At 33.3% G+C, this 26,672-nt stretch overlaps 1 protein-coding gene across 1 annotated transcript in view; it reads left to right on the plus strand.

The window, feature by feature from the left end:
• LOC142334476 (cytochrome b-c1 complex subunit 7-like) overlaps nt 1–19,042 on the plus strand; it is a 34,549-nt gene extending 15,507 nt beyond the window's left edge. Inside the window, exons 2-4 of the mRNA XM_075382538.1 lie at nt 3,669–3,716; nt 13,439–13,605; nt 18,872–19,042. Of these exons, the coding sequence (XP_075238653.1) occupies nt 3,669–3,716; nt 13,439–13,605; nt 18,872–18,952 (296 nt within the window). The 3' untranslated portion in view covers nt 18,953–19,042. The remainder of the gene's footprint in view (nt 1–3,668; nt 3,717–13,438; nt 13,606–18,871) is intronic.
• The last annotated feature ends 7,630 nt before the right edge of the window (nt 19,043–26,672 follow it).

A 26,672-nucleotide genomic window follows, 5' to 3' on the forward strand; every position in this document is an offset into this window, starting at 1 on the left:
TTGGCCTTCCTAGCCGGAGCAGGCTTGGCCGCAGCCTTCTTAGCAGGCTTTGGTTTTACCACCTTTTTTGGTGGTTGCCGCCGGTTTTGGCTTGGCGGGTGTTGGGGAGGGTTCCTCCCCGTTTTCCACTACCGCTGCCATAGGTGCCGGCACCACCGGTTTGGGGGTTGCTTTTCCCCCACCGGCAGCGCGGGCCCAACTGCGGCCGTCAACAGTCGCGGGCTTTTTTATACCCTTGACCCTTTTGACTTGCTCCTTGTAATAGGGGCAGCCCCTGTAATTTGCCGGATGCGGCCCCTTACAATTCACGCATGATGCTGGTTCCTCACGCGGCTTAATACAAGTGGCAGTGTCGTGGTCCCCACCACACTTAACACATTGCTGGGCTCTCCAGCAATAATTCGATGAGTGCCCAAATTTTTGGCATCTGTGGCACTGGGGCGGCCCCACTCATGACACAAAAGCTGTCACTGCGACCTTGCAGTAAAAAATACTGCTAAGGTCATAGATTTGCCTGGAGTTGGGGGTCCTTTTAAGGGCCACTAAGCAGGTCGGGGTTTCCCGGCCGTCCCTGGTGAGAAGTTTCTTCATAGAAGTCACCTCAAATCCAAGGGAGGTCAGTTCCTCCCTTACTTCCTAAGGGATTCCCCGTATGACTACTTTCCTGTCCTTCGGGAGCTGAAAGGAGTGGAAGGCAACTCCCTTTGAGTGCAGGAAACTCGGCACTCGCTACCTAGCTGCAGCCTTATGGACAGCCCGTGCTTTTGGCAACCAGGCGCCCCCCCAATCCTTGCTTTGTCACGCGATAGTGCTGGCCAGTCCTTTGGACAGTCCAACATTATCGGCGGGATTTTCTCCTGTCTGACGGTAGCAGGCTGTGATGGGCCACCATCATCAGCCTGTGGGGTGGCGGCTGCAGCCTGCTATGGACTCCGTCTCCATAGGAGGCATGGAGTCCCGTCATTTCTGGCGATTCCTAGCGCCAGCCCCGCATTCCTCTCCTCCATCGGACAAATCTGGGGAGGGAGAATGGGGTGGAGGCGGTCTTATTTTTCCTTTCATTTCAGAAGAAAAATAACACAGAAATTAAAATTAAAACTTAAATTAGCACTGATTAGATCTACACTTCCTGTAAAATAAAAACACTAACAAAAGAAAAATCAAACAAAGATATAAACTGGAAACCTAAATAGGAACAGATTATATTAAAAGTTAATGTTTCCTGTCGAACAATTTAAAATAAAATTATTTTGAATGTTATAACAATAGTCCTATAATAATAGACTATTAAACTATGTAATACAAATGACTAGTAAAAGTTCACTTTACATATTATAACAAAAGAATAAAGAAAGCATTATCCTAATCTTAACTGAATGGCCTGGAATCCAGGTAGCTGGCCGCCTGGCGGGTGTCCTAACGGTACCTCCTTAAATTGTCTGGCGATGCAGGTAGAAGCACTGTTGAAGACTGGTCTGGACTGCACACAACTCACTTAACAAGAGCACAATAGAACACAACCTTTCACTACAAGAGCCAAGGATGGAATCTCCCATTTTACCCATCTCACACAAACATATACATTTTAACAAAAATATGCATGTTAGTATAAACTACTGAGTGATGAGACCTCCTTTAAGTTAACTCTCTGTAGCTAATAGTTGAAAAGTTCTATTTTTCATTAAATTGTCTATTAAGCTATTCCAGAATAATAATGTTTCCCATTCTGAGTAAAATTTGCTGTAATAAGTTAAATCAAACCAGAAGTACTGAAATATTTGGTAGAGTGCCATTTTAACAGATTTTTAATTTCCTCTGCTAACAGGAAATGAAGTTTACACATACACATCTGTATACGGGTGTCTGAAAAAGAACTCCAGGGTTTCAAGGAGGAATTAGATTTTATTTTGCAGCACTATTTACATGGGCTTTATACTGCGCACAGGCCAAGCTGTTATGAGCCTAGGCTTCAGTAACCTGGCATCACCACAAGTGAAAGCATATAATAGTACCACTGGTTTGCAGAAAAAAAAATCTGTGACTATTGTACAAAGAATTAAGTGACAAAAGCATATGTAAGTGATGTGAGCAGTTTTTGGAAACTGGAATGTTTTGAAAGGACATTCACCAGGGGTAGGTCTAAAACAATTGTCAAAAATACAGAAAAGAGTTTATTGACATTCTGATGAAGTCTAAAATGTTCAGTCCGTAGTGTTAGTCACCAACTAAACATTCCTAAATGCACTGTCCATGATATTGCAAGTGATTGGAATTTTTTGCCTATAAACTGCACCTATTCCGTTAAATTACCTAATGATAAGTGATAAAGAGTTTAGTTTATAACAAACCGTGTAAGGCTTCATTTTTGTTGATGAAAACTACGTGCAGGACATTTTATTTTCTGATGAAGCAATATTTTATGTTCATGGAGTTGTGGATCACCATATTTGTCAAGTATGGGTCTCACAAAATCCACACAAATTGTTGGAATTCATCCACAGTTGTCTGAAAGTGAATGTCTGGTCCGGTATCATGCATAACCAAATTTTTGGGCCTTATTTTTTTATGAGCAACTTAGTCACCAACTAAATATTCCTAAGTGCATTGTTCATGATGTCGCAAGCGATTGGAATTTTTTGCTTATTTTTTCATATTTTGTATTCCATATCATAAATACGATTTTGGGCATAGTTCACTTGTTTATGTTAGAGAACTTTGTACTTCCACAGATTGAAATTGTGGAAGGCCTAATTTTCTAAAAGTATGGAGCCCCCTCCACATTGTTTAGAAGTTGTGTAGACTGTTCAGAAGGCTTGATAGGGAGAGAAGCTTTCATTGCTTGGGTCACTGTGAAGTCCAGATTTGATACCAACAGATTTCTTCTTTTAGGATTAGATAAGATTTCATATACCAAGAAAAATTCTAGTCAGTTGACCTCTTGCACCAAAGAATAACAGCAACAGAGGAAATGGTTACTTCTGTAGATATGCTCACCAGAGGGTGGAATGTAGTGAATTATCAGTTTTGATATCTGTAGGGTTGTAAACATTATTCATATTGAGCCACATTAAGAGGTAAAAAACTCAACTTTGTACTTTAATGCAAATATGTACATTTGTATTTCTAAATGTAATAAATAGATTAATTTAAAACTGTGGAGTTCCTTTTTGGACAATTTGTATTATACAAATTATTATTTTTATTCTAAAGCATTGTTTATGTATTTTTAAAATAGTTTATGCTCTAGGAATTACGGTAATTATTTCTTCATTTTAATCCTTTTCTGTGTTAAGAAGTACTTAATTTATTTATGAGACTAGTTTTGCATACAAAATTGTTATTTTAAATAACTAAAAATTTTGATTATCTTTTTGGGGTTCAGTTAATAAATCGATTGTTTTAGATAATTTATATAATTTTTGAGCAACTACTGAAAGAAATAATAAAAATAATGAATTTTATTATTAATAAATTTCAGTTAATTTTGTATGAAAAGGTATAATAACAAAAATTATTGTAATACTTTCAAGTAGAAAAAAAATTATTTTGTTAAAAAGTAATTTAAATTTGTTTGTAAAAAGATAATTTAGTTTTAAATTAATTTTATAAGATTGCGTATTTTATGTAAAAAAAAAATGTTAAAATAATATAAAACATTTATTTTTCAGCTGCTTTACAAAGATGGGCTTATGAAATGTCAGGCTACAACAGATATGGTAAGTTAATTATTTATATGAATTAGAAAATTTGTATTTGTACATGTATATATAAATTTTTCATTAGGAAAAATAATTTTCTTCCATTATATAATTCAAAATTTACAAAAAGGTATGTATGAATACTTTTGAAAAGTGTATGTAACATTTCAAAACTGTTTTTAATTTTTGCAACTGCCATGTTGTTTAAAAATTTAAGTTAATTTATTGTTAAATATATCAATTAAATTATTAATTCTATGTGAGATTGGTAATGCAATATCTGGAATGTTACATTAGAGCAAGTAGTACATGAAGTTAAAGATATAAAGTAAGGTTTGGCTAATAAGCCAAACCTTACTTTATTTTATTTTAAATGTGGGTTTGGTTATTACCAAACCCACATTTAAAATTTTTTTCCCACTGATAGAAATTTAAGAGGGTGCGGTTTTTCAAAAGGTGTATGTCCTCATACGCTATAACATTTTGTTTATAACCTTCACCATATTATTTCCAAGTTTTGATAAATCAAATATACATGGTAAAAGTTGCATTAAAATCATTATCTCAGCTACTACATTAGAAAGCATTGAAAAAAAAGCATTCGTGAAGTTCATATATCAGTTCAGTTAAGTGAACTTCTCGGCTGTGTTTCATTTTTTAATGTTGATATGCATTTGAATTTTGTATCCTAAATTATATGTCCATTTCTATGTTTAGTTTTCTTTAGAGTTAATGTTTTAGACTTTGCTAAAACCATGCCAACCTGAGCCTTAATATTATGACCTTGTCCTATTTTCAAGATTTTTCAAATTTGTTTTCAATTTGTATATTTCTATTTTAACATACCCCTAATTTAGTTGCTCATTGACTAGATGCCTATTTTTTGAGTAATCCTATTTTCCATGTTTCACTGTGAATAAAGGTTTTTGAATTTCTTTCTAATTCCAAAGTCAATGTTAAAACATAATATCATTTTTGCATAAAAGTTCTTATGGTATGTATCAGTTTACATTGTATATCTTCTTTATTTTTTATTTTCTTCAATTTTATTACCTACACAAATATCTAATATCTGGTGTTGTTGTATTCTACTTTAAAATTTAACTCTTAATTAAATCGTACTTAGTGATATTGTATTACCTTTGTATTACTTTCAAACTCAACTTCCCAGCAATAAATCCATTCATTATGTTTTCAGCATTCCTAGTTTTGGCTAAAATTTCAACAAAAAGAATAATATCAGTTTATTTTTGAACTTCTATTGTTACTTTGTTCTCACATTTTTCCTTGAATTCTTCTTTTTCTTCTGCTCAGAAATTAAAAGCTAAAGAAAGCAGGCTACATCATTGTATCAAGCTTCTGAATTGCTTCTTGCTTTCTCATTTTATATTCTTATTGCAGTTATCTGAGTTTTTTTTTACATTATAGATTTTTTTTATATCTCAATTCTGTTTTTCTCAAAATCATAAGTAATCCACTGTAGATTTCAAATGTTTTTCTTCAACTAAGGGCAAAAATTGCTTCTTTTGTTCCCATGATTTTTCTGAAGATGAATTTGTTCTCATCAGGCCCCCTCTTCTAATATCCCATAAATTATTCTACTTTATAATTTGTTAGCATGAAATGTTCTTTTTATGGTATGATTTTTCTCGCATTAATATGATTTTGTTTTCTTTTGTTCATTGTATTGTAATGCCTTTGTTATTTAAAGCTGAGAGTACTTTTGTTGCTATTTCTTAAGTGTTACATATATGATAGCGTACATACCTTTAAATAGCAATTTTATTGCTTAGTTACATTGTGGCTGTTTTTGAGAAGCATTCAATTGCAATTTTAAAAATTATTTATTGATGTGATACTTTAAAGAGATTGTTTATTGTGTTAATATGAGAATTTGATACCTTTACCCCAAATATGTATATACTTATGTACTTTATATATATATAGGGTTAATGTCTTGTTGTAATACAAGGCATGGTTTTAAACTAAAGATCTGTTTTGAAATAAAAATAAAACTGAAAATTACTACTGGAACAAAATTTAATACAAAGACAAAAAATACATTTATTTACTACTTTTCATAGCATTTGCACTAGTTTCTGCATTCTCTAAAGAAATTTTTCTGTCAGTACCATTTTTTCAGTTTTTTGTCATTGTCAAACCTTTGTAATTACAAGACACTGTTTAATGTGAAGAAAAAGAGGATAGTCATTGGAGCTAAGTCACAGCTACAGGGTGGATGATTGAAGATTTTCCAACAAAATGTTTTAAGTAACCTCACTGCCTGATTTGTTATGTGTGGCATTTGTGATAAGTAAGACATCATTATATACCAAATGAATATTCTTGTTTGAATTTCTTTGGTGTAGGAGCTGATGAATGGCTGCCATTGCATTGACTGCTGCTTTGTATGTTAAATAGGAAATCATTACCCAACAGTTCATTACCTTCATTTTTGTAGTGCTGCAAAGATTCATGTTCTTCAGAAAAATGTTTTCCTCTGTTTCTCTGTTAATCTTGCATACAATATTTATAACTAAATTTTTCAGTCAATCAAAGAACGTAAAACATCAGGAAATGTTACAAGACAATTGTGGCCCAGTGAAGTGCCATTTTTTCACATTTTTTGCCATAAAAAAATCAATTATTCCTTGTATTCCACACTTGGCAAGATCATGAATTGTAGCACTCATTCATTATAAATGGATGAATATAAACCCCAATAACAAAATTATTAAACTGTTCTTGCTAACAGATGATTGATTGAAATAACTGAGCTATGCAAGCTGTGTCTGTTAAATTCATGTATATTGGTGGTAAATGGACCTTACTTTAAAAACATGCTTTGTATATAATCTCCAAATTATTATCTTTTTGTTGATCTAATGTACTTTCCAATTAATAAAAACAAATCATGTACTAAAAATTTTGCCTAATATTTGTGAAAGATTGTTTTTGTATTGTACTACGAAAATGAAAATCAGTGAAGATCTACAAACATTGTTGAAATTAATTGTACCAAATTTTGCCCCATTAAGGATCAGTCAACTGCTAGCAAATAGTGTTAAAAAAAGAGCCATGATTGATTAGTATATAAGAAGTACACAAGAAAAATGTTTAATAAATAGTCAGTTAAACATATGTATGAATAGTATTCAAAGTATATTAAAAACTAATGTAATTGTGTTATTGTCTTGTACAATTTACAGCTGTGTGTTTTTTATAAATCCATATTTAAATTGATATGGGTTAGTCTTTATATTTCCTGATTAGTCAGTTGATTTGGTATGAATTATGTTCAAATTCTTTTGTTGTATTTTAGTCAAAATTAAATTTATTTTAACATAAAAATTAGTAAAAAATTTGGGGTTTTGAAAACTATAAAAAGCCAGGAGCTTCCCTAGTGTTGATGTAATTTGTGCCCATGTAGTCTTCGTGTAATACTTCTTGCATTTATCCTTTGGTTCTGATATATTTATCAATTGTTACACCTTCTTTGATCAATCTTTTCAAATTCTGCTAACTACTCTTAATTGAATCTGCTTTTGTGGAACTTATGTGTGTGAATTTGTTTTGTTTGAAGTTTTACTCCACATTCTCATTTAGTTAGTGTATATCCCATATCTTTGTTCTCAAAATTTCTTTAGTTTAAATTTCATCTCTGTCGTCGCCTTTGCTGTCTGGTTATACTCGTCCGTCGTCATATACATTATCTGATAATCTCCTCCTCACCCATGTGTATTTAAAAAAAATTGTAATTGGAAGTATTACTTAATACTTACATTAAATTCTACAAGTTTAGTTCTTTCACCCTTATACTTTCTTTCACCTTATACTCCCCTACTTATTTTTCCTTGTCATCTTTGTATTACTTTGACTTTGCAGACACCTTTTATTTTCAGTTTATAATTTTCTTTGGCATATTTTATTGAATTATTTACTTTTTCATACACCACTTCAACTCGGCTTTCCTCTTTGAGCAGGTTAAAGGCACAACCCAAGATCTTTTTTAGAGTTAACATCTGTGTTTATTTTTTACACACTGTAATCAGATAACATTAACATTCAATGATCTCAAGAGTTTTATCCATATTGAGGTTCAAACTTTAGCATACTATAATTGACTGTACAGTAGTGCAGTCAATCAAATTGACTTAACCAATTCAAAAAAAATTGAAACTTATCCACTTGTTTCCTACATGTTTCAGGACCTTAAAACTATTTTTTTTAAGCAGTTAACCTGTGGTGGCCATTTTTGTTACAGTGCACACACCACTTTTGTGATTGTAAGGATTTACAGAAAAAATCATAACTAAACAATTAATGGTCCTGGAAGAACGAAACAAAAAGCAATTTAATCATACTTTTTCAAGGCAAAAGATTGGTCCAGTGCTTTATTTACGTAGCTCTCTTCTTTCTATGAGAAAATTACCAATAAAGTTGAACATGAAAAACTTGGAAATTTCACTTCTGGTAATTTTTTTCGAGAGGCAGGGACAGCATACACAATTGAATTTATGTAGGTATATGTTAGTAGTTTTACCACAAATAATATTAATGGTGATATAGGTTATGAATTTTGGGAAAACTAATTTTTTTTTAAAAATTCAATTTTTGGCCTCAAATAACTCTGTTGGTAAGTTGGCAAGTTGTGCAAATCTCAAATTTGCACAACTTGCAGTGTTTTTGTAGATGTTTATGGCAAATAAAAAAGTTTCTTGTGTATTGTACTAATAACAAAGTTATAACCTCTCAAGAATCATGAGAAACCTGTTAAAGCTCTATACCATTTTGACTCACTTAAATAAGTGCTCCAAGAGCACTTGTCTTTTTTGCACTTTACACTTTTTATTTATTTTTTGGTATTTAGCCCCTATTTTGAAGTTGACATTTTCAAAATGTTGAAAATATTTTTTTTTTAATTATTAATGATAGGTCATAATTTAATAATAATTTAACCAATACCAATTACCTAATACAATTTTGATTCAAAAGTGCTTGTAAAATTTAACCCAAACTGAGATTTAAATGAGTAGCCTACATCTTTTTTCAAGAATTCATTTTTCTTTTTATATTGGTTATTTTTGTAAACACTACCAAAGAAAAAATAAATTGTAGCAAAATTTTAATTCGAAGAAGTAGCCAGTTTTTGTAGTAATGAAAGTTTATTTTTCAATGTGGTTAACCAACAGCTATGATGTCTTTTCTGATAATTCTCTTAAAATTGTGTGAGATGACACATCACTGTAGTTAGTTCAGTGATGTCAACTTTCTGAGGACTTACAGATCCAGTACCCACACTCTCTTGTTGAGACTTGAACATGATCCAGCTGGATGGAAAAAATGAACCCTGCACATCGTCATTTTTGAGCCTAATATCTATCACTTCTCCTAAACACCACTGATCGTCATACACAATAGTCTTTCTTCCTTAAGTGAAAGTGGTACAATACTTGATATAGGATGGTCTTCGTAGTCCTTGGAGTCTGAAGTAACGTAACATCTTACAATGCTTTCTGACACAGGAACATACTTGTGGTAGCTTCTAGTACCAATAACTCTTTCACAGCAGTCAAAATGGTTTTTTAGAGTTTCTGAACTCTTAGCTAACTCATCTGATTTAAACAAAAAATACTGTTTTTCAGCTTGTGATTACAAAATGAATACATTTCAGCGATTTTTAGTATGTGACCGTTTAATGGCCCTTGCAGGATTGCCTTTGCCACCTCTTGTTTTGTTGTTCCTCCCGCAGCATGACAGGTTTTTTCCTTTGGTATGATCCAAAGAAGTGCCATTCAGTTTCAAGGTTGAAGTGTTTTTTGTGACTGCACAAATTAGCAAAATTCTTTTTATTTTTTTACTGAATTGTAAAGCACAATCTGTGATATAGATGAGTTTTTTAATGTTATGATGTACTTCCTTGGTATGGTCTATTAAAAGTTTTTGAAAGCAATAAAATGTTGCTGTATCATGCTCTAAGTGATCCCTTAGAGTACAGATACTTTTGCATTGTAATACATCATTTTCCTTGAAATACATCATTTTCCTTGAAATAGAACATAAAATGATAGCCTTTAATTTTTTCAATTTTGATGGAGGCGATACACCCAAAATGCTACAAGCAGCAACCAATTGTTGAATGTTGTGATGTGGGGCAATGTATTACACTCTTGGTCTTTACATGCATATAATTCTTTGTTCCGTTGAGAAAAAATACTTTTGAAGAAGTTAACACAGAGACTTTCCAGGGACTAAATTTAAATTTGGAAAAATGTGTTCTTTAAGAGCTTGCTCGAATGTTATTTGTCTTAAGTTTTTCCTAACTGTTTTTTTATGAGTTCTCAAAGGGTCACAACAGGACTGTCCATACAGGTGACTGAATTTTGACAAAAACATTTTTTTCATGATATTTACAAACACTAGAGACACCTAAATTAACACATAAAGAAATAAGTTGTTGGTTTTCATCATTAAATTCATAAATTTTTAATTAGTTCTTTTGGCACTGTACCATACATTGTTTTATGACATTCTTAAGTCACATAAATTCCTATGGAACATTGTTCCTCCATTGTTTTATGTGAAATTACTTGAAAATAATGTAAAAATTTAACTGATTTTAAAATTTGCAAATGTAATATTATTAAGTAAAACTTATTTAATTAACACTTGCAAACACAGGATGAAATTTCAGACGCACTGTAAAAATGTGAATAAGTCACAACTAATGTCAGATTGACCAGCCTGTAACTGCAAAGTTATGATGTAACAAGCATAAATGAGCATGTTGCAACATGAATTTTCATGATGACTGGAATGACTTCAAGCCCTTGTTATAACATGAACACTGCAGTCGAATGGCTCAAACAAATCTATTTCAACTATTGTAATAAGTATAAAAATATTAAAGTACTAAGAAGACAAGTAACCCTCTTGGAGCACTTGAGTCAAAATGGTATCGTTTTAACAGGTTTTCATGATTCTTGAGAGGTTATAACTTTTTTATTAAGCCATAAACATCTACAAAAACACTGCAAGTTATGCAAATTTGAGATTTTTATCACTGGTCCCGTAAGAGTTATTTGAAGCCAAAATTTGAATTTTAAAAAAAAAATTACTTTTCAAAAATTCATAACGTTTAGGGTTGGAGATCCAATGGCCGCCACAGGTTAACTCCTTAAATAAAAGATTTAAAAAAGTAGTTTTATGGTCCTGAAACATGTAGGAAACAAGCGGGTAAGTTTCAATTTTTTTTGGAGTAGTCAAGCAAAACCATCCTTGGGTCACTTCAAATGGATCGACCCTTAAGCAAGTGTTCCGGGAAAATTCCTGTGTTTTATTTCAGTTAGTGCAAGATCTGTCCTACTAGCTTTGAAAAAAACAATTGCATTCTTTTTATTTCATTGTGGTCAAGTGAGGAAAGTTCCCATTTTATTAGAGCTTACTGGCAACCCTGCTAGTTTCACAATCTGCAGGTCCACAATCTTAGCAACCTCTTTTATTCTTTAATCAAAATAATTTTTTTCTTTACTTTTCCTAAAAACTCCTTCATAAATAAAAGTAAAATTTCAGTTAACTAGCCATTTGGGAAACTGGAGAATTAGTAATAAGTGATTAAGTGAGGGTTATCCCATTTACATAAATACCGTATTTATTATAGTACCCCCCGCCCATGAATAAGCCCTGCACCTCGATTTTCCAGACCGAAAATCTAGAAAAAAAATTACTGGTTCTTTAAAGTGCAACAGATATGATAAAAAAATACGTAAATACGAAAATATTCAGAAAGTAAAGCATTTAATTCGTTCATTTAAATTGCAATATTAATATTACATTAATAATTAATTACCATAAGTACTAGTTTTTGTTCAGAATCAGTAGACCAGTAAAACGAAAAGAAAGTATCATGTTGAAAAGGATCATTTCAATACATTTTTTAATATGGGATTTTATTTTTAATTAATCACTGCCACTGTCAATGTCTGTAGAAGAGTTACCAGTAGTCACCACATCGCTCTGCCAAAGGTGATCGATCGTCTTCACTACCTTAAAGTTCATTAGATATTCCACATGTTTTTAAACTTTTTGTTACTAATTCCGTGGAAATACCTTCCCAAGCATCTTTTATCCAAACACAAATCTGGTTAAAATCTGGGCATTTGATTCTTCTTGTAGGCGTCAGAAAGAAATTTACATCAGCTAACCATTTACTGTACAGTTGTTTTAATGCAGATTTGAATGGTACGGATGTAATTTTGATCCATCAGAAGTAATGCAAAGCATAACACTACATCTTTGATTTCATTACCACCAGTGCGAATCGTAATACTTTTTTCACCTTTTTTGTTTACGGCTTTGTCAAATGGCATTTCAAAATATGCAGGGGTTTGATCAGTGTTTTCTGTTTGGGAAGGCAAAATAGCCTTTATCTTTTCTAAAATTTATTATGTATTTGTGAAAATGTAATATTTTTTGTTCATAAGCATCTAGAAGTCGTTGAAAAATAGTAGTCTTTCGTCTTATTGACAAATCATTTCGTGCAAAAAATTGTTAATCCATCCATGGCTTCTTTAAAATCAACTTGTATGTCTGTGTATTTTGGTTTTAAGCCACAAAAAGCCCTTTTATTACCAGTGCCTTTGACCAGAAGTTGTTTCTTCTTATATGCCATTCTCGAATGCAGCTTTCATCTACGTCAAATTTTCTTCCTGCCGCCCGATTTCCGATTTTTTCAACCTCTTCTATAACGCACAGTTTTTCATTTACTGTAAAAAGATCGTAGACGCTGACCTTTTGTACTCATTTTAGTAATTAAAATAAAACAGATAAAATGCACATAACCGTCCACATATACAAACAGTACAATTACTATAGCGAATTGACAAGACGACGATGGGTAACTGATACTGTAACTGTAGTGTCATTAGAACTGAATGCAGCCTATACAGAATGAATCAGTTTTATAAAAATACTGTAACTTCATTCCTATCGATAATATGAACAGGATGTTATTAATTAAGGATGTATTCTGTATAAGTGGCATCCAGTATTGATAAACGAAAGCCTAATGTAATGTGATTGAATTTAGGTACTTCTTAGAAAAGATTTTACTTTACATAAAGTATCCTGGCTAAAGGCTATGATTCAAGTAAGCCCCACACCCTTATTTTTTCTCTTTTCAATTCCAAGAAAAAAGTGCGGGGGTACTTAAATAAATATGGTATATTGATTTAGGTGACTTCATTCTTCTGTTTAGCTGTTCTTAGTCTTTTATATGAGTAATTGACTTATCTGTGTTGTTTATCTTTAGATGAACAGCTGCAAGTATATTCTCTTTGTACTGAATTAGAGACTAGGAAAAATGTATCTGGTGTTATTACAGCTTAAAAACAGTGAGAAACTTCAATTATCATATTTTGATGCTGAATTTTCAAGTAAAAGGTATTTTATACTGATTAAAAATTTACTTTAGACAGTCCCATCCATTGGACTTGAATTCCTTGTTGGTTGACATTATGTTACTCGCCAGATACTAAAGAGTTTTAGACTTTAAACACGTTTAGTTGATCTGATTAATTGTATATATATTATTTATTTCATCATATGAATATATTTTGTATGATATAATACATGAATAATTTAAAACAAATTATTCTTAAAACAGAAACTTTAGTATCTGGTAAGTATTGCCAAGAATCTTGTCCTTTCGTATTGTTAGTGTATGTTTTAATTTTTTTTAGGACTTTTTCATGATGATTGTCTGCACGGCGATCAGGATGTGTTAACTGCACTTAAAAGAATCCCCCAAGAAGACCGAGATAGAAGAAACTTTAGATTACTAAGGGCTTTTCAGCTTTCCCTAACCCATAAAACATTACCAAAAGAAGAATGGACGAAAATTGAAAATGTCAGTGATCTAATATTTTTTTACACATCTAGTTTACATTTAAATAAAATTAGCAATTGATAAATACTTTAGTAAGATGCTTTGTAGTAGTGGAAGTTCATAAATAAGTAGAACAATTAACTTTGTAAGCTGGTTTTAATTAGTTAAGAAGTAGATAAAACTTCTTTATATAGAATCACTTTTGCTGTGTGCAGATTAGTTTTAAACATCAATAATACAAGCATTTTTTTAAACTGATGAATGAAAGAAAGGAAGGTGTTTTTGCTCAGAAAGGAAGGCCTGAGTGTTTTCCCAATTAACTGATTTTAATGTTAAGTGTTAACAGTCTGGGTTGTAACTCTTCTAGAAAACTTAAGTGAATTATTTCTTAAAAAATTAAATCATCACCATAAATGACTTCTATAAATTTTTTGTCAGTTTTTGTTATTCCTTAGTAATATTGGATTGTTACGGGGTAATGATATATGCAACCTGATGTTACTCTTGACATTCAAAAATGCATCTTGCATTCCAGAAAAAATCATTTATAAAGTATATGTAAAAAGGGTTAGTTAAAGTCCAAATTTATAACACAAATCTCCCTCTATGAATCATGAGACCTTGCCAATGGAGAGGGGTTTGATTGCTCAATGATACAGAGTAGCTGGACTGAAGGTTTGCAACCATATGGTTTGCAACAGATACCTGGTATCTGTTGAGAACCAGACTAAGGAATGATTCTTGAAAGAGTTCAGCTGAAAGCAATGGAAAACTACGGCTGTTTATTTTTCCAAGAAAATGTAGCTCTCTGCATTTTCATGTAACATTGTAGCTACATTTTCATGGAGGCACCTTTGTAAAATATTGCAGAGGTAAACTACTCCTCCATTCAGATCTCCAGGTGGGGGACTACTAAAGAAGGAAAGGGTCACCAGAAAAAAATAACATTCTAAGAGTTAGAACATGTAATGTAGAAGTCTAAAAAAGATTGGTAGGTTAGAAAATTTAAAGATGGAGAGTGATAGGTTAAATGTAGATGTGGTAGGAATTAGCGAGTTTTCATGGGAAGAGGCAAACAACTTTTGGTCAGGTGATTTTAGAATAATTAACTAAGTGTCAAATAAAGGACAGGCAGGAGTAGGTTTCATAATGAACAAGTAGATAATGAAAAGAGTAGAGTATTTCAAAAAGCTTAGCGATAAAATCATTGTAATCAGGATAAAATCAAAACCTAAGTAGACAACAATTGTTTACGTCTATATGCCTAGAAGTGCCCATGATGATAATGAGGTATAGTATGTATACAAAGAAATTGTCAAAGAATTAAAACATATAAAAGGGGATGAAAATTTAATAATAATTGGAGATTGGATTGCAAGCATCAGAAAAGGCAAGGAAGGAAATATTGTGGGTGAATATGGGTTGAGCAAAAGGAATGAAAAAAGAGACAGACTTATTGAGTTCTGCACGAAGTATAATTTAGTAATTGCAAACATCCAGTTTAAAAATTACAATAGTAGAATATGCACATGGAAAAAGCCTGGTGATATTGTAGGGTATCAGATAGATTATATTGTGGTTAAATGAAGATTTAAAAATAAACTTGACGGCTGCAAAGCATATCCTGGAGCAGACATTGATAGCAACTATAATTTAGTGATAGATGACATGTTGATTGCGGTTTAAAAACCTGAAGAAAAGGTGTCAGATGAATCTGTGGAATTTAGATAAGCTTGAGGAAGAGGAGGTAAAGAAGATTTTGAGATCATCGCAAGAGGTCTGAATAAAAACAATAAGGTAGAAAATGTTAAAAAGGAAATTCTTAAATCATCAGAAGCAGACAGGCAGGACAAAGAGAATTGGTAGAAAACCTTGGATATCAGACGATATATTACAGATGATGGATGAACATAGAAAGTATAAGAAGCTGGCGATGAAGAAGGTAAAAGGACCTATTGACAATTATGAAATACTATAATCAGGAAGGATTTATAATATGAAAGAAAAGATCAATAGGTGGGTGGAATATATTGAAGAATTATATGGAGGAAATGAATTAGAAACTGGTGTTTTAGAGGTAGAAAATGAAATCAAAGAGATCTGAATTTAATACAGCATTAAAAGATTTGAATGGCAGAAAGGCTTCTGGGATATACGATATACCTGCAGAATTGCTGCACAGTGCTGGTGAGGAAGCAATAAGTAGATTATACAAACTGGTGTGCAATATTTACAAAAAAGGGAAAGTTCTGTTAGACTTCAAAAAGATTGTTTTTATTATGATAGTAAAGAAGGCAGGAGCAGATAAATGTGAAGAATACAGAACAATTAGCTTAACATGCATAAAAAATTTTAACTAGATCTCTTCTGTACAGAAGAATTGAGAGGAGAGTGGGAGAAATGTTAGAAGATCAATTTGGTTTCAGGAAAAGTGTAGGGACAAGGGAAGCAATTTTAGCACTCAGATTAGTAATAGAAGGAAAATGAAAGAAAAAACCAATATACATGGCATTTATAGATTTAGAAAAGGCATTTTGATAATGTAGACTGGAATAAAATATTCAGAATTTTAAAACTTTATTCAAGTGTAGAGATAGAACAGTTAACACGAACAGGAACCAAACTGCAACAGTAATAATTGAAAACCATAATAAAAAAGTGAGGTCAGACAAGGAAGTTCCCTGTCCATGTTACTTTTACATAGAAGTAGCAGTTAGTGATGTTAAAGAACAATTTATATCCGGAGTAACAGTGCAAGGTGAAAAGATAAAGATGCTACAATTTTCTGATGATATAGTAATTCTAGTTGAGAGTAAAAAAGAATTAGAAGTAATGAATGGTATAGATGAAGTCCTACACAAGAACGACCGCATGAAAATAAACAAAAACAAAACAAAAGTAATGAATTGTAGTAGAAATAATGTAGATGGACCACTGAATATAAAAATAGGAAGAGAAAAGATTGTGGAGATAGAAGAATTTTGTTATTTGGGAAACAGTATTCCTAAAGATGGATGAAGCAGGAGCGATATAAAATGCCGAATAGCACAGGCGAAACAAGCTTTCAGTCAGAAATATATTTTGCTTGCATCAAAATTTAATTTAAACATCAGGAAAACATTTTTAAAAGAAGAGACAGACTTATAGACCACATATAAAGGCATCCCGGAATAGTTGCTTTGAGATTGGAGGGACAGGTGGTAGATGGGAAAATTTGTGCAGGCAGGCAGCATTTGGAATATGTAAAACAGGGACGTAGGGAGTGTACTAAAATGATACAACTTGCATTAGATAAGGAATGTGTTGCATCAAATAAAATAACAAACTTTATATTAAATATGTACTTCATCTCAAGCAAGTTATTAAATTTTATTTTTTCATTACATTACATAAATATTTTATTAACATGTTTTTGATCTATTCGTTTATATCATCTACCAAACAAAATAAATTGTATAAATTTTTTTGAGTTTATGCATGGTTTTATTTCTGCATGTAATTTACTTATGCAATTTACTTAGAATTACATGCAGAAATGTAATTTAATTAAAATTAGAATAAAAGTTGAGTAGTATCTAGCTTATTTTTCTACATAATTGCCAAAATGATTGGTGCATTTGTCGTGTCATGATATCAACTTTCTGATGCCCTCTTCAAAGAAGTTTGCTGTCATTGAGGTAACTACATCTTAACAGGCTTCTGAAGTTCTTCATTGGTGACCAAGTGTTTTCCGCCCAACCACGCCTTCAATTCTCAATTTTCAATTTTGGAGGTGAAAATCGGTAGGTGCTGTGTCTGAAGTATACAATGGATGGTTGAAAACATCCCACTTGAATTGTTTGAGAAGGTTTTGTATCACATTGTCATTGTCGTGCATTAAAACCGTGCCAGACAAGAGCATGCCTCTTCATTTGTTCTGGATTGCTCTGCAGAGGCAACATAAAGATTCGTTATTGTTGTCCTGTGATGACAATCAATTAGTCCACCAAGACGACACCTTTATGGTCCCAAAAAATGTTAGTAATTGTTTTCCTGTTGCTCAGTGTCTGTTTGAACTTTTTCAGCTTGTTTGGAGAAGTGTGTATCCACTGCTTAGACTGTTCTTTGGTTTCGGGATCCATATCTCATCACCATTAACGATAAACTGAAAACGTCTCCCTCATTATAATAACGTGTGAGAAACACTTAGGCTGACACCATTCACTGAGGTTTGTAATGTCACTCAAAATTCTTGGGACCCAAAGTGCACACAGTTTTCAGTGTTCTAGCTCTCACAATTGTGTACAGAGAAGACAATGAAATTTCTAGTATTTCTGCAGAAGTTCACTTAACGTAAACCTTGACGACAAAATGACAGACTTGTGTCCTTGCCCACCTTCAATGTCTGTTCGTCTTTCTTTAAATTTCCTTCACCATTCACATACACTACCATCACTCAAAGTTTTCACCATATATTAGGCTCTTTCTGTGATGGATTTCAGCAATGCTACTTCCTTCTGCTTGCAGAAAATGTATTTCACTTTGCAACTCACACTTTGTGGGAGCATTGATCATAGTGGCCATATTCAATTGCCTGTAGCTCAGCTCAGAGTGATGCAATGGTGCCAGCAATGGCAGAGGTTGGTGTGGGAGGGGAGCGGCACAATCACATGACGCACAGACCTGGTCCCATCTATCTCTTGTTTACTTAGATGCAAGATCGAAGTTTGAAAAAATCAGCCCTTGTATATTTGAAATTCTCAAGTTTTATAAAAATTAAAAAAGAACTTTTAAGATTAAATGTAAAAAAAGATATTAAATTGGTAGTCTTTCATCCATGAAGCCATCAAGAATACTTCCATGGTTATGGAAATTAAAAATCTGATGTTATTGTATCATGGCCATCTGTGCGGCTGTTAAAGCATGAATGTAAATCAGCTGTTAAAGCATGAAAAGTAAGATCAGCGTAGTAAAGTTTACAAAGTATTTTTTTTTTTTAAGTACTCATGTATTTTTAACATCAAAAACTTCTTCAGTAGAATATGCTGTGATGTAACTTCTATCAGTCATATTAAGTCAAATTGTTTTAAAACTTCAAAAATAAATTTACTACGGCTATCCAGTTTTGGAAGGCTCTTTTTAAATTAGGTTTTACTCAACCTTTGTAGAAAATTCTGAAGAACAACTCTTCTTTCTTATAAGAACTATTATTTTAAACTTCAAATAAAGTAGAAAATATTTTATTAGAATCGTGCATCAATTAGTGTGTTATTTTATTTATCTGCTTTGTTTTATTTTTATTTTTTAGGACAAGCGATACCTTCAACCATACATAGAAGAAGTTGTTAGAGAAAGGCTAGAACGTGAAGAATGGGAAAGGAACCATTGAGTAATTGATAAATTTAGTTGTATTGTTTGAATTTTGTAGAATATATGATAATGTAATATATAAATTACAATAAAATTGTTCACTGTGGTATGTCTGATGTATTTATCATTATTATAAATTTGTAATCATCCAAACCTATATTTTATTTTGATTAAAGTAATACACTTTTTTTTTTAATACAAATTAAACTTTTTTAAAAACAAATTTACTTCTCCGCTCCTTGAACATGTTTTGCACGCTCACAGTTAACAAGGGTTGTTGGGTAAATTACAAAAAATTAAACATAGCTCGTTTGCCAAAGTATTGGACTTTAATTTATCACACAAAAAAACTGCATATAAGCTAATAATATTAAAATCTGCAATTTAACAAAGCCTGAAAACAAAATAACTTAAATCACTTTTTTTACAATAGTTTTATGTACCTTTTTATGTACATCTTCATACTTATCATTAAATAATTAAAACTTGCATTTCTAGTTTGTTATAGAAAAAAGGCCACGATAATATATTCCAGTATAAAAAAGAAAGTTATGTAAATAATAAAGTTCTTAAATGATTTATTATGTAGAAAATGGTGATTAAAATTAAATACAAGGTTAGTTTAACTAAATTATAAATACCAATTATAATTCTGATTTACCAAAAAATTTATAACAATAAGATAACACCCAACTCATATTTATAACTACCCAACACATCATTATTGAAAAGAATACTATAACTATCCTCTAAACTTGTTTTTACCACTTACTATGATTGCTTTTATTGCATACTACACAGAACTCAAACTTGAAAAACCTGTCCTTTGCTGGTTCTAGGCAGTATTTATATCAATTTACCTGTAGTACTAGTACCTGCCCTGGCCTTTTGATTGTTAAACATAATAATTCTCATTGTCTAATTCTAATCCTAATTCTCATTGTCTGTCCTTTTCTAGAAAGAATCCCTTTGTCATTCCTGGTAGATTCTTTTTTCTCCCTGTAAGCTTCTCTATCCATTACACTCTTCTCCTTAAAGCTGTTGTTTCGAACAGCCCCCTGATAAGGCACCAGGTAGTCCTGAAGAACTATGATCTTCTTCGTTATTTGATTGCACTGAATTTTGTAGACTGTGTTGTTGGTTCTGTTCAGTACAGTGTAGTTTCCTAACCAATTAGCCTGAAGTTTTAGACATCTTCCTGTTGCCTTCCTTGGAATCTCCTTGAAATCCAGACGAATTTGCCTGTAAGTCATATCTTGCTTTGATATGGTTACAGGGCATCTTCAAATTGGATTAAACTATGTAATTTCTCTTTTGTACACCAATATGCTTGACATTTTGCAAAAGATGAGATTCCAACTTCTGCCTTTGGTCAATGTGTATTTTGGTACCCCAAAACATAGAAGAATTCATTCACCAGAGTGTCTGCTAGCAGTGTTGATTCTTGGTTTGGTAAAGCGTAAACTTCCAGCCATTCCATTCTGTGGTTACTAGAAGATACTGTTCCTCTATTGATGGGCAACTGGGAAGAGTCCAGCAATATTGAGTCAAAGCGCTTGAATGGTGCTCCTACATTGTACTGTTGCATGTGGCTTTGGTTCCACAATCTGGGTCTTCAACTAGCCACACATGTCGTGCAGCTTGCACCAATTCTCAACATCATCTCGTAAATGGAGTCAAAAGTAGAGTGTTGCACCTTGGCCAACAATTTATTGATGCCTAAGTGACCCTTAAGTTCCACCGTTAATTTCTTCCAGAACTTACTATTTACTGCTCTGCCTTGAAGTTGTACTCTTGACCGTTCTATGCATGTGCTGTTTGTCCCTTCTTCAGCACTTTCTCTTCTAAATTTTTAGGAGTGCTCAGACTGCAGATTTACATTTTACCAGATCAGTTCCTCTTGACACTGTTAAGTAGTTCCGAGGTTTACCATCCAGATGGAAACCTTTGTAACTGTGAAAAGCCAGTTCAAACTTTGTTGTTGGGCATGTATTGTCAGGTTCTATAACTCCTGCCACTGCCCTGAGACGATTTGACAATTCAGCTTATCTTTCAATGGTATCATTCTTGCTAAACATGGTTTGCTTCCCTTAACTCCACATTGTTACTTCATTATCCATTCATAGTAGATGTTATCTAATGTCTATACTCTTCCATTTTCCAATTATCTATATGTCGTAAGCTTGCAGGACGTCCATACCAAGGATGAAGTTGTCTTAAATCTTGGCAACGAATATTCATTCACGAAGAGGCAGCGACCAAGCTGTCATACATGATCTTCACCTATAACAAGTAGAGTATCTCTAGATGCAGTACTGATGACATATGGCTGGTCTAGTTTCTTCTCTTCACATCCATAGACATTCGTACTACTAAACAGTCAACAATTAGGCTGCCTGTTCCTCTTCTTATTGAAATGTTCAACAATACTTAGCACGGCAAGATTGATGATTGTGCTGGTACTCTCTTCTACTGATCAACACTTCTTTAGTTGCCCTGCAGTTCCAGCAGATTAGTCAGCCCTTATTCTTCAATTGTGTTGCAGGCATTTTTCATTCTCCTATTGCAATTGTTTTCGTAAATATTATCTTCATAGATGTTTTGGCATTGTTTGTTGCCTCCTTGTCACACCTGACTGATTCTTTGAAGAAGAGACAGTGTGCTGACTGCCTTCAGTCACAGAGCCTGAGTAAGAGCATCATTGACTGATTGACTAACTTCACTGAACTGAGAAGAAGGTGCCTCTTGATCTTCCAATAGTTCATTGATGAACAAGTATGCTGCCTCTTAGATTTATGCCAGTGGCAGCCCATCCCAACCCCACAGAGGAAGACACCTGCCTTGTGACACTTTCAGTCATCCCCCCCTCCTATCCTAGCCCTGATGGGTCCCACTAAAGCTGTTGTGCTAGCTGCTCATTAACTTCTACAGTGTCTCGTTGGTCATCTATCTACAGGGTCAAATTGTCCCTGTAGATAGCCATCAGGTTGTGCTGTCCATAGTGATGACATCATCATAGCTGGCTGTAGATGGTCAGGAACGTGGCCTTCACAAATGCTGTCCAGTTGGTAGGACTTAATTTATAATGTACAAGTCTACAATTCACTTTATGAATGAATAGAATACTGTCATTTTCACTGAATAACTTGCTGAACAGCTTCTTGTTTTCAGCCAGTGTCTAAAATCAAATGCTCATGATGCACTCTTCACTTGTTAGTTTGTGTAGTAATTAGTGTGATTGCTTACTACACAAACTATCGCATACTACACAAACTCAAAAACTATCTTCTGCTGATCCCCAGTTATAGATTCTTCTTTCCTCATTTTCTCTTTATTTCTTCTTTCTGGAAGCTTCTCCACCTGTGAATATTTATTGAAGTAATATTTTTTATGTGATTGATAACATGAAGTATCTAAACAAATTGTTTTATTAAAAACAGTTTTGTAGTTATGGATTGAAGGTAGGTAAGTAAATTGAGCCTATATATTTTTCAGAGGCAATGATGCTGCTTTTTTTAATTATACATAAAAAAAAAAAAAGGTGTACATTTTACTTTTATTTTTATTTAGTTGTAATTCACCATAAGGCAATGGTGTATTCCAACAAGATTTGGTACCATGCCAAATTGCCAAAAAAGTAGAAAAATTTTTTGAAGAATGAAACATTAAAGTGCTTTGTGGCCAGACGACTGCCCAGTCTTAAACCCAATTGAAAATCTTTGAGCAATTGTAAAAAAATGACTCAAAAATGAATACCATAAAAATAGACCTCATTAAAGCAATAATATCAGTATGGTTTCATGATGAAGAAATTAAAAAAAAATGTGTAGTACACTTGTTGAATCATGTCGCATAACTCAAAAACAATTAGTCATATGTTTTTTGGATTTAGGGCTGTTGTAACATCTAGTTGTGATCCACTGGGTTGATCTAATGGTGAATGCGTCTTTGCAAATCAGCTGATTTCAAAGTCAAGAGTTCCAATGTTCAAATCCTAGTAAAGGCAGTTACTTTTGCACGGATTTGAATACTATATTGGGGACACCAGTGTTTTGGTGGTTGGGTTTTCAATTAACCACACATCTCAGAAATTATCAACCTGAGAGTGTGTAAGACTACACTCATACAAATCCTCCTCTGAAGTAATACCTGACTGTGATTCCTGGAGGCTAAACAGAGAAAAAAAATCTAGCTGTGCACCTTCCCTTTTGATTGCAGTCAACTGGACAAAAAGCCCAAAATCAAAAAAATTTGATTTTGAACTTTTTCTTAACTGCAGTAATGAGAGCTTTTCAAAGATTTATCGTATTTTTCTATTTATAGTCAAATAGAATTATAATTAATGAAATATTTAGATAACACAAGAGGAAGGCACATCAGTTGGAATGCGACTTCATATACATATATTTTCTTAACTTTTTTTTTTAATTTAAATATATTGATTTATTAATAATTATTGTTAACCTCTGATTGTAAAAAAAGTTTTACAATAAATTATAATCCAATAATAATAAAAAGAAATATAAAAATAAAATCAGAACTTATTTCTGAAATAAAATTTTATGTACTTTATATTTATCAGTATATTTAAACTAAAAAGAAATATATGTACATGAAGTCGGATTCGAACCGATGTGTGCATGGTTACGGATCTGACACATTCTTACTTACACTACATCAAACAAAATTAATATATGAACTAATATAAAATGCTGATACGGACACCACAAAAAAATGTGATGCAATGAGGTGTCCACCACAATGCAATTGTGTAACTACCCACTTTATTATAATAAACTTTCATTCTGATTTATAAAATCAGGTCAAATATTTAAACGCTTGAGATGGTTCAGATCATATGTATTTAAAGGAAAGAAAATAAAAAATTGCAAGGCGTCGAATTACACGTATGCGGTACCTATTCGCTTGTTCCTTTGGTGACTTAAACGTTCATAAAACGTTTGATCGACTAATGTCTAATTTGACCCCTATCTTACTCAAAAGATAGGGTTGTTTAATAACTAAAAATAATAATAACAGTTTCTTGTACGAGTTCATAATATTTATTAAAGGAAAATTCCAATATGGCGGAGGGCTAGGTTAAGTTAGGGTAGGATATAAGATGGTTTTCGAAGTCGAGAGTTCAAATTCTAGTAAAGGCAATTACGTTTATACGGATTTGAATACCGGTGATCGTGGATACCGGTGTTCTATGATGAGCGGTTACGGATGCCCTGTGGCTGCCGCATCGTGGCTTATGACGTCATGGGTTGCTGCTGGTCGTGGGAAACTCGCGTGCTGAGAGAGAACTCACGCATGTAAGTTACTAAGGTGATGAAGTCTTCAGTATAAGATGGTTTTCAGTGCGAAGAAAACCACTGTGATGTTTCTTACAGAGCCTTAATTGTATGCATTGGTGTTTTTAAAACAACCTCCTACGAGGCTACCACCGTATTGGGAAAGACTCTCCCAATCGATTTAGTGGTAAAAGTTCGGGCAGACAGTTTGGTCATTGCGAAGAGGCCGGGAGGCCGAATTATTTGGTATGCGGTTTCGGGCCGGGCCAGTACAGGAACAGAACGATGATCGCAATGCACCGGATCTAAATTTCGTTCAGTTACCCATCTCCCGCCTGTGGTAGAGGCTGTGGTAGAGCCCGCGATGGAAGCATGACAGCTGGAATGGGACACCACCACTAAGGGAAGATCCCTGTACTAGTTTATACGGAATCTAGGGGGATGGTATGCCTCGAGTTCGTTTTTAAGAACAACGGGTGCTTAGGTGCTCACCAACCATGTTAATTTGAACCAATATTTTTTTTGGTTGCGCCTGCCAGCTGAAGAGTTGTGCGTCTGCGGGGAGGTCCAGTCAAATGAACACCCGATGTTTGACTGCCCTGCGCTTGGGGGAGCCAGAGACCGGGCCACCCTGGAACTTAGAGGTCAAGGGGAAAATTGGCCGCTCACAAGCGGCGAGTCAATGTGGCGAGAGCTTGTGACCTTGTTGGGAGTTTCTTGATGCGGTTGCAAAGTTCAACCTCATCAGTAGTTTACCTAAGGGGGAAAAGACTCCTACCGCACTGCTGTGGGAAACTAACCTAGAGATGTATATGGCTGACCACCAGCCAATTAGTGCTCCAAACGCTTTAATATGGTGGACAGGTACTTGCTGGCATTCAGCGACCAAGGCGTGGAAGTGAATTGCTGTCTTGACAAAGTAAATTTTAATTTACGGATGTCGTATATATTTTTAGTAGTTGACGTGGTGCGCCTACCCATTTTAGTAAATATATGATAAGCTGTTGGGACACGTAAGCCGGTGGTGTGTGACACCACGCTTAGGTCGCTTACGCAATTAGGTTAGCTCTAAGAGCTAGTTAGGACACCGGTCGCTAAACTGATTCGAGCCTCAGTAGCCCTTTGTGGTACAGACATTCGGTCTTATGCTTTATGGCGACCGAATGGGGCGGTGGCGGGAGTAATGCCAAGCAAACCAAGCTGTCCCTCCATCATAAAAAAAGATGTTAGGTAACATTATTTTGGTTGTGCAGTTTTTAATAGACTTTTTTTAGTTTCTTTCATTTAACATAGTAAACGTAGAAAAATAAAAAAAGTCTTGGAAGGTTATTTTGAAGGGGAGCACAAAAATAAAAGAAATACCGATTTTATGAGTTTTAAAATTTATTTTGGTTTAATTAAACACAAACCAATAAAACTGGATATAATTTTACAATAAAACTTCATCATAAATTACCCCCGGCTCAAAAAATAATTTTATGTAACTTTTTTCATATATAATTATTTTTCCATAATAATTATAAAACCTAGTAAGTGTCCTTTTACTGATAATAAATCTACAGCTTTATTCACCACAGAACCAATAATACCACGTCCTTTTTTCTTCGTCTTCGTTATCTTTTTGTTCATATCTTTATATAAAAAAAGTTAATTTCAAATTAAATAAATTGTTGATAATAACATTTCTATGGTTTATCAAGTATTTTAATTTAGTCATTTCATTTTCTCGAATCATTGCCCCGACAATGGATTTAATCTGGTTCCCGATGAGATCTTCTGTAATGCGACCGTTTAATTCATCGTTTATATACTTTGCAATTTTTTCTTTAAGAGGTTCGAGGGAATCTTTCATAAATTTAACAGTTGCATCTTCAAGTTTCACTTTTTCATCCTCTATATATTTTTTTATGTTTTCATTAAGATTTATCATCTCCTGATTTAATCGTTCTAAACCCACAAACTTATCACAGACTGTTTGTGTATTCATCAAACATAAGTTTACATCGTTGAATAACTCAAAAATAAAAATAAAAATTGAATTTTTTTGCAAAAATTCAACGCATCCTTATCATCAATAGGATCAGTTATATTACACAATCTATGATGTTTTATATAAAAATTTCCATCTGGTGTGAGTGAAAACCTCGTTCTCCTCGTCGTCGGCCTTTACCTAATTTTATTCCTGACATTTCTATATATAAAAAAATAAAAAATTAGTACTTAAAAACCTATACAAATTCAACATCTTTCAATTCTTTAATTATGGATATGATTTCATTTGAAACGGTCTTGTTTCCAGCATCATATTCACCCACAAGTGTATACAATCTATCAATCAATTAGTTTGAATCGTCCCAATATAAATATCCCTGATTATAATTGAATTGTGCATGTAACAACCCGGAACCACGAAAAGACGTGGATGGTGTTTTATATGGGGAG

The sequence above is a fragment of the Lycorma delicatula genome, chromosome 1 (assembly GCF_047948215.1).
Source record: "Lycorma delicatula isolate Av1 chromosome 1, ASM4794821v1, whole genome shotgun sequence".
In the NCBI taxonomy this organism is placed as follows: Eukaryota; Metazoa; Arthropoda; class Insecta; order Hemiptera; family Fulgoridae; genus Lycorma; species Lycorma delicatula.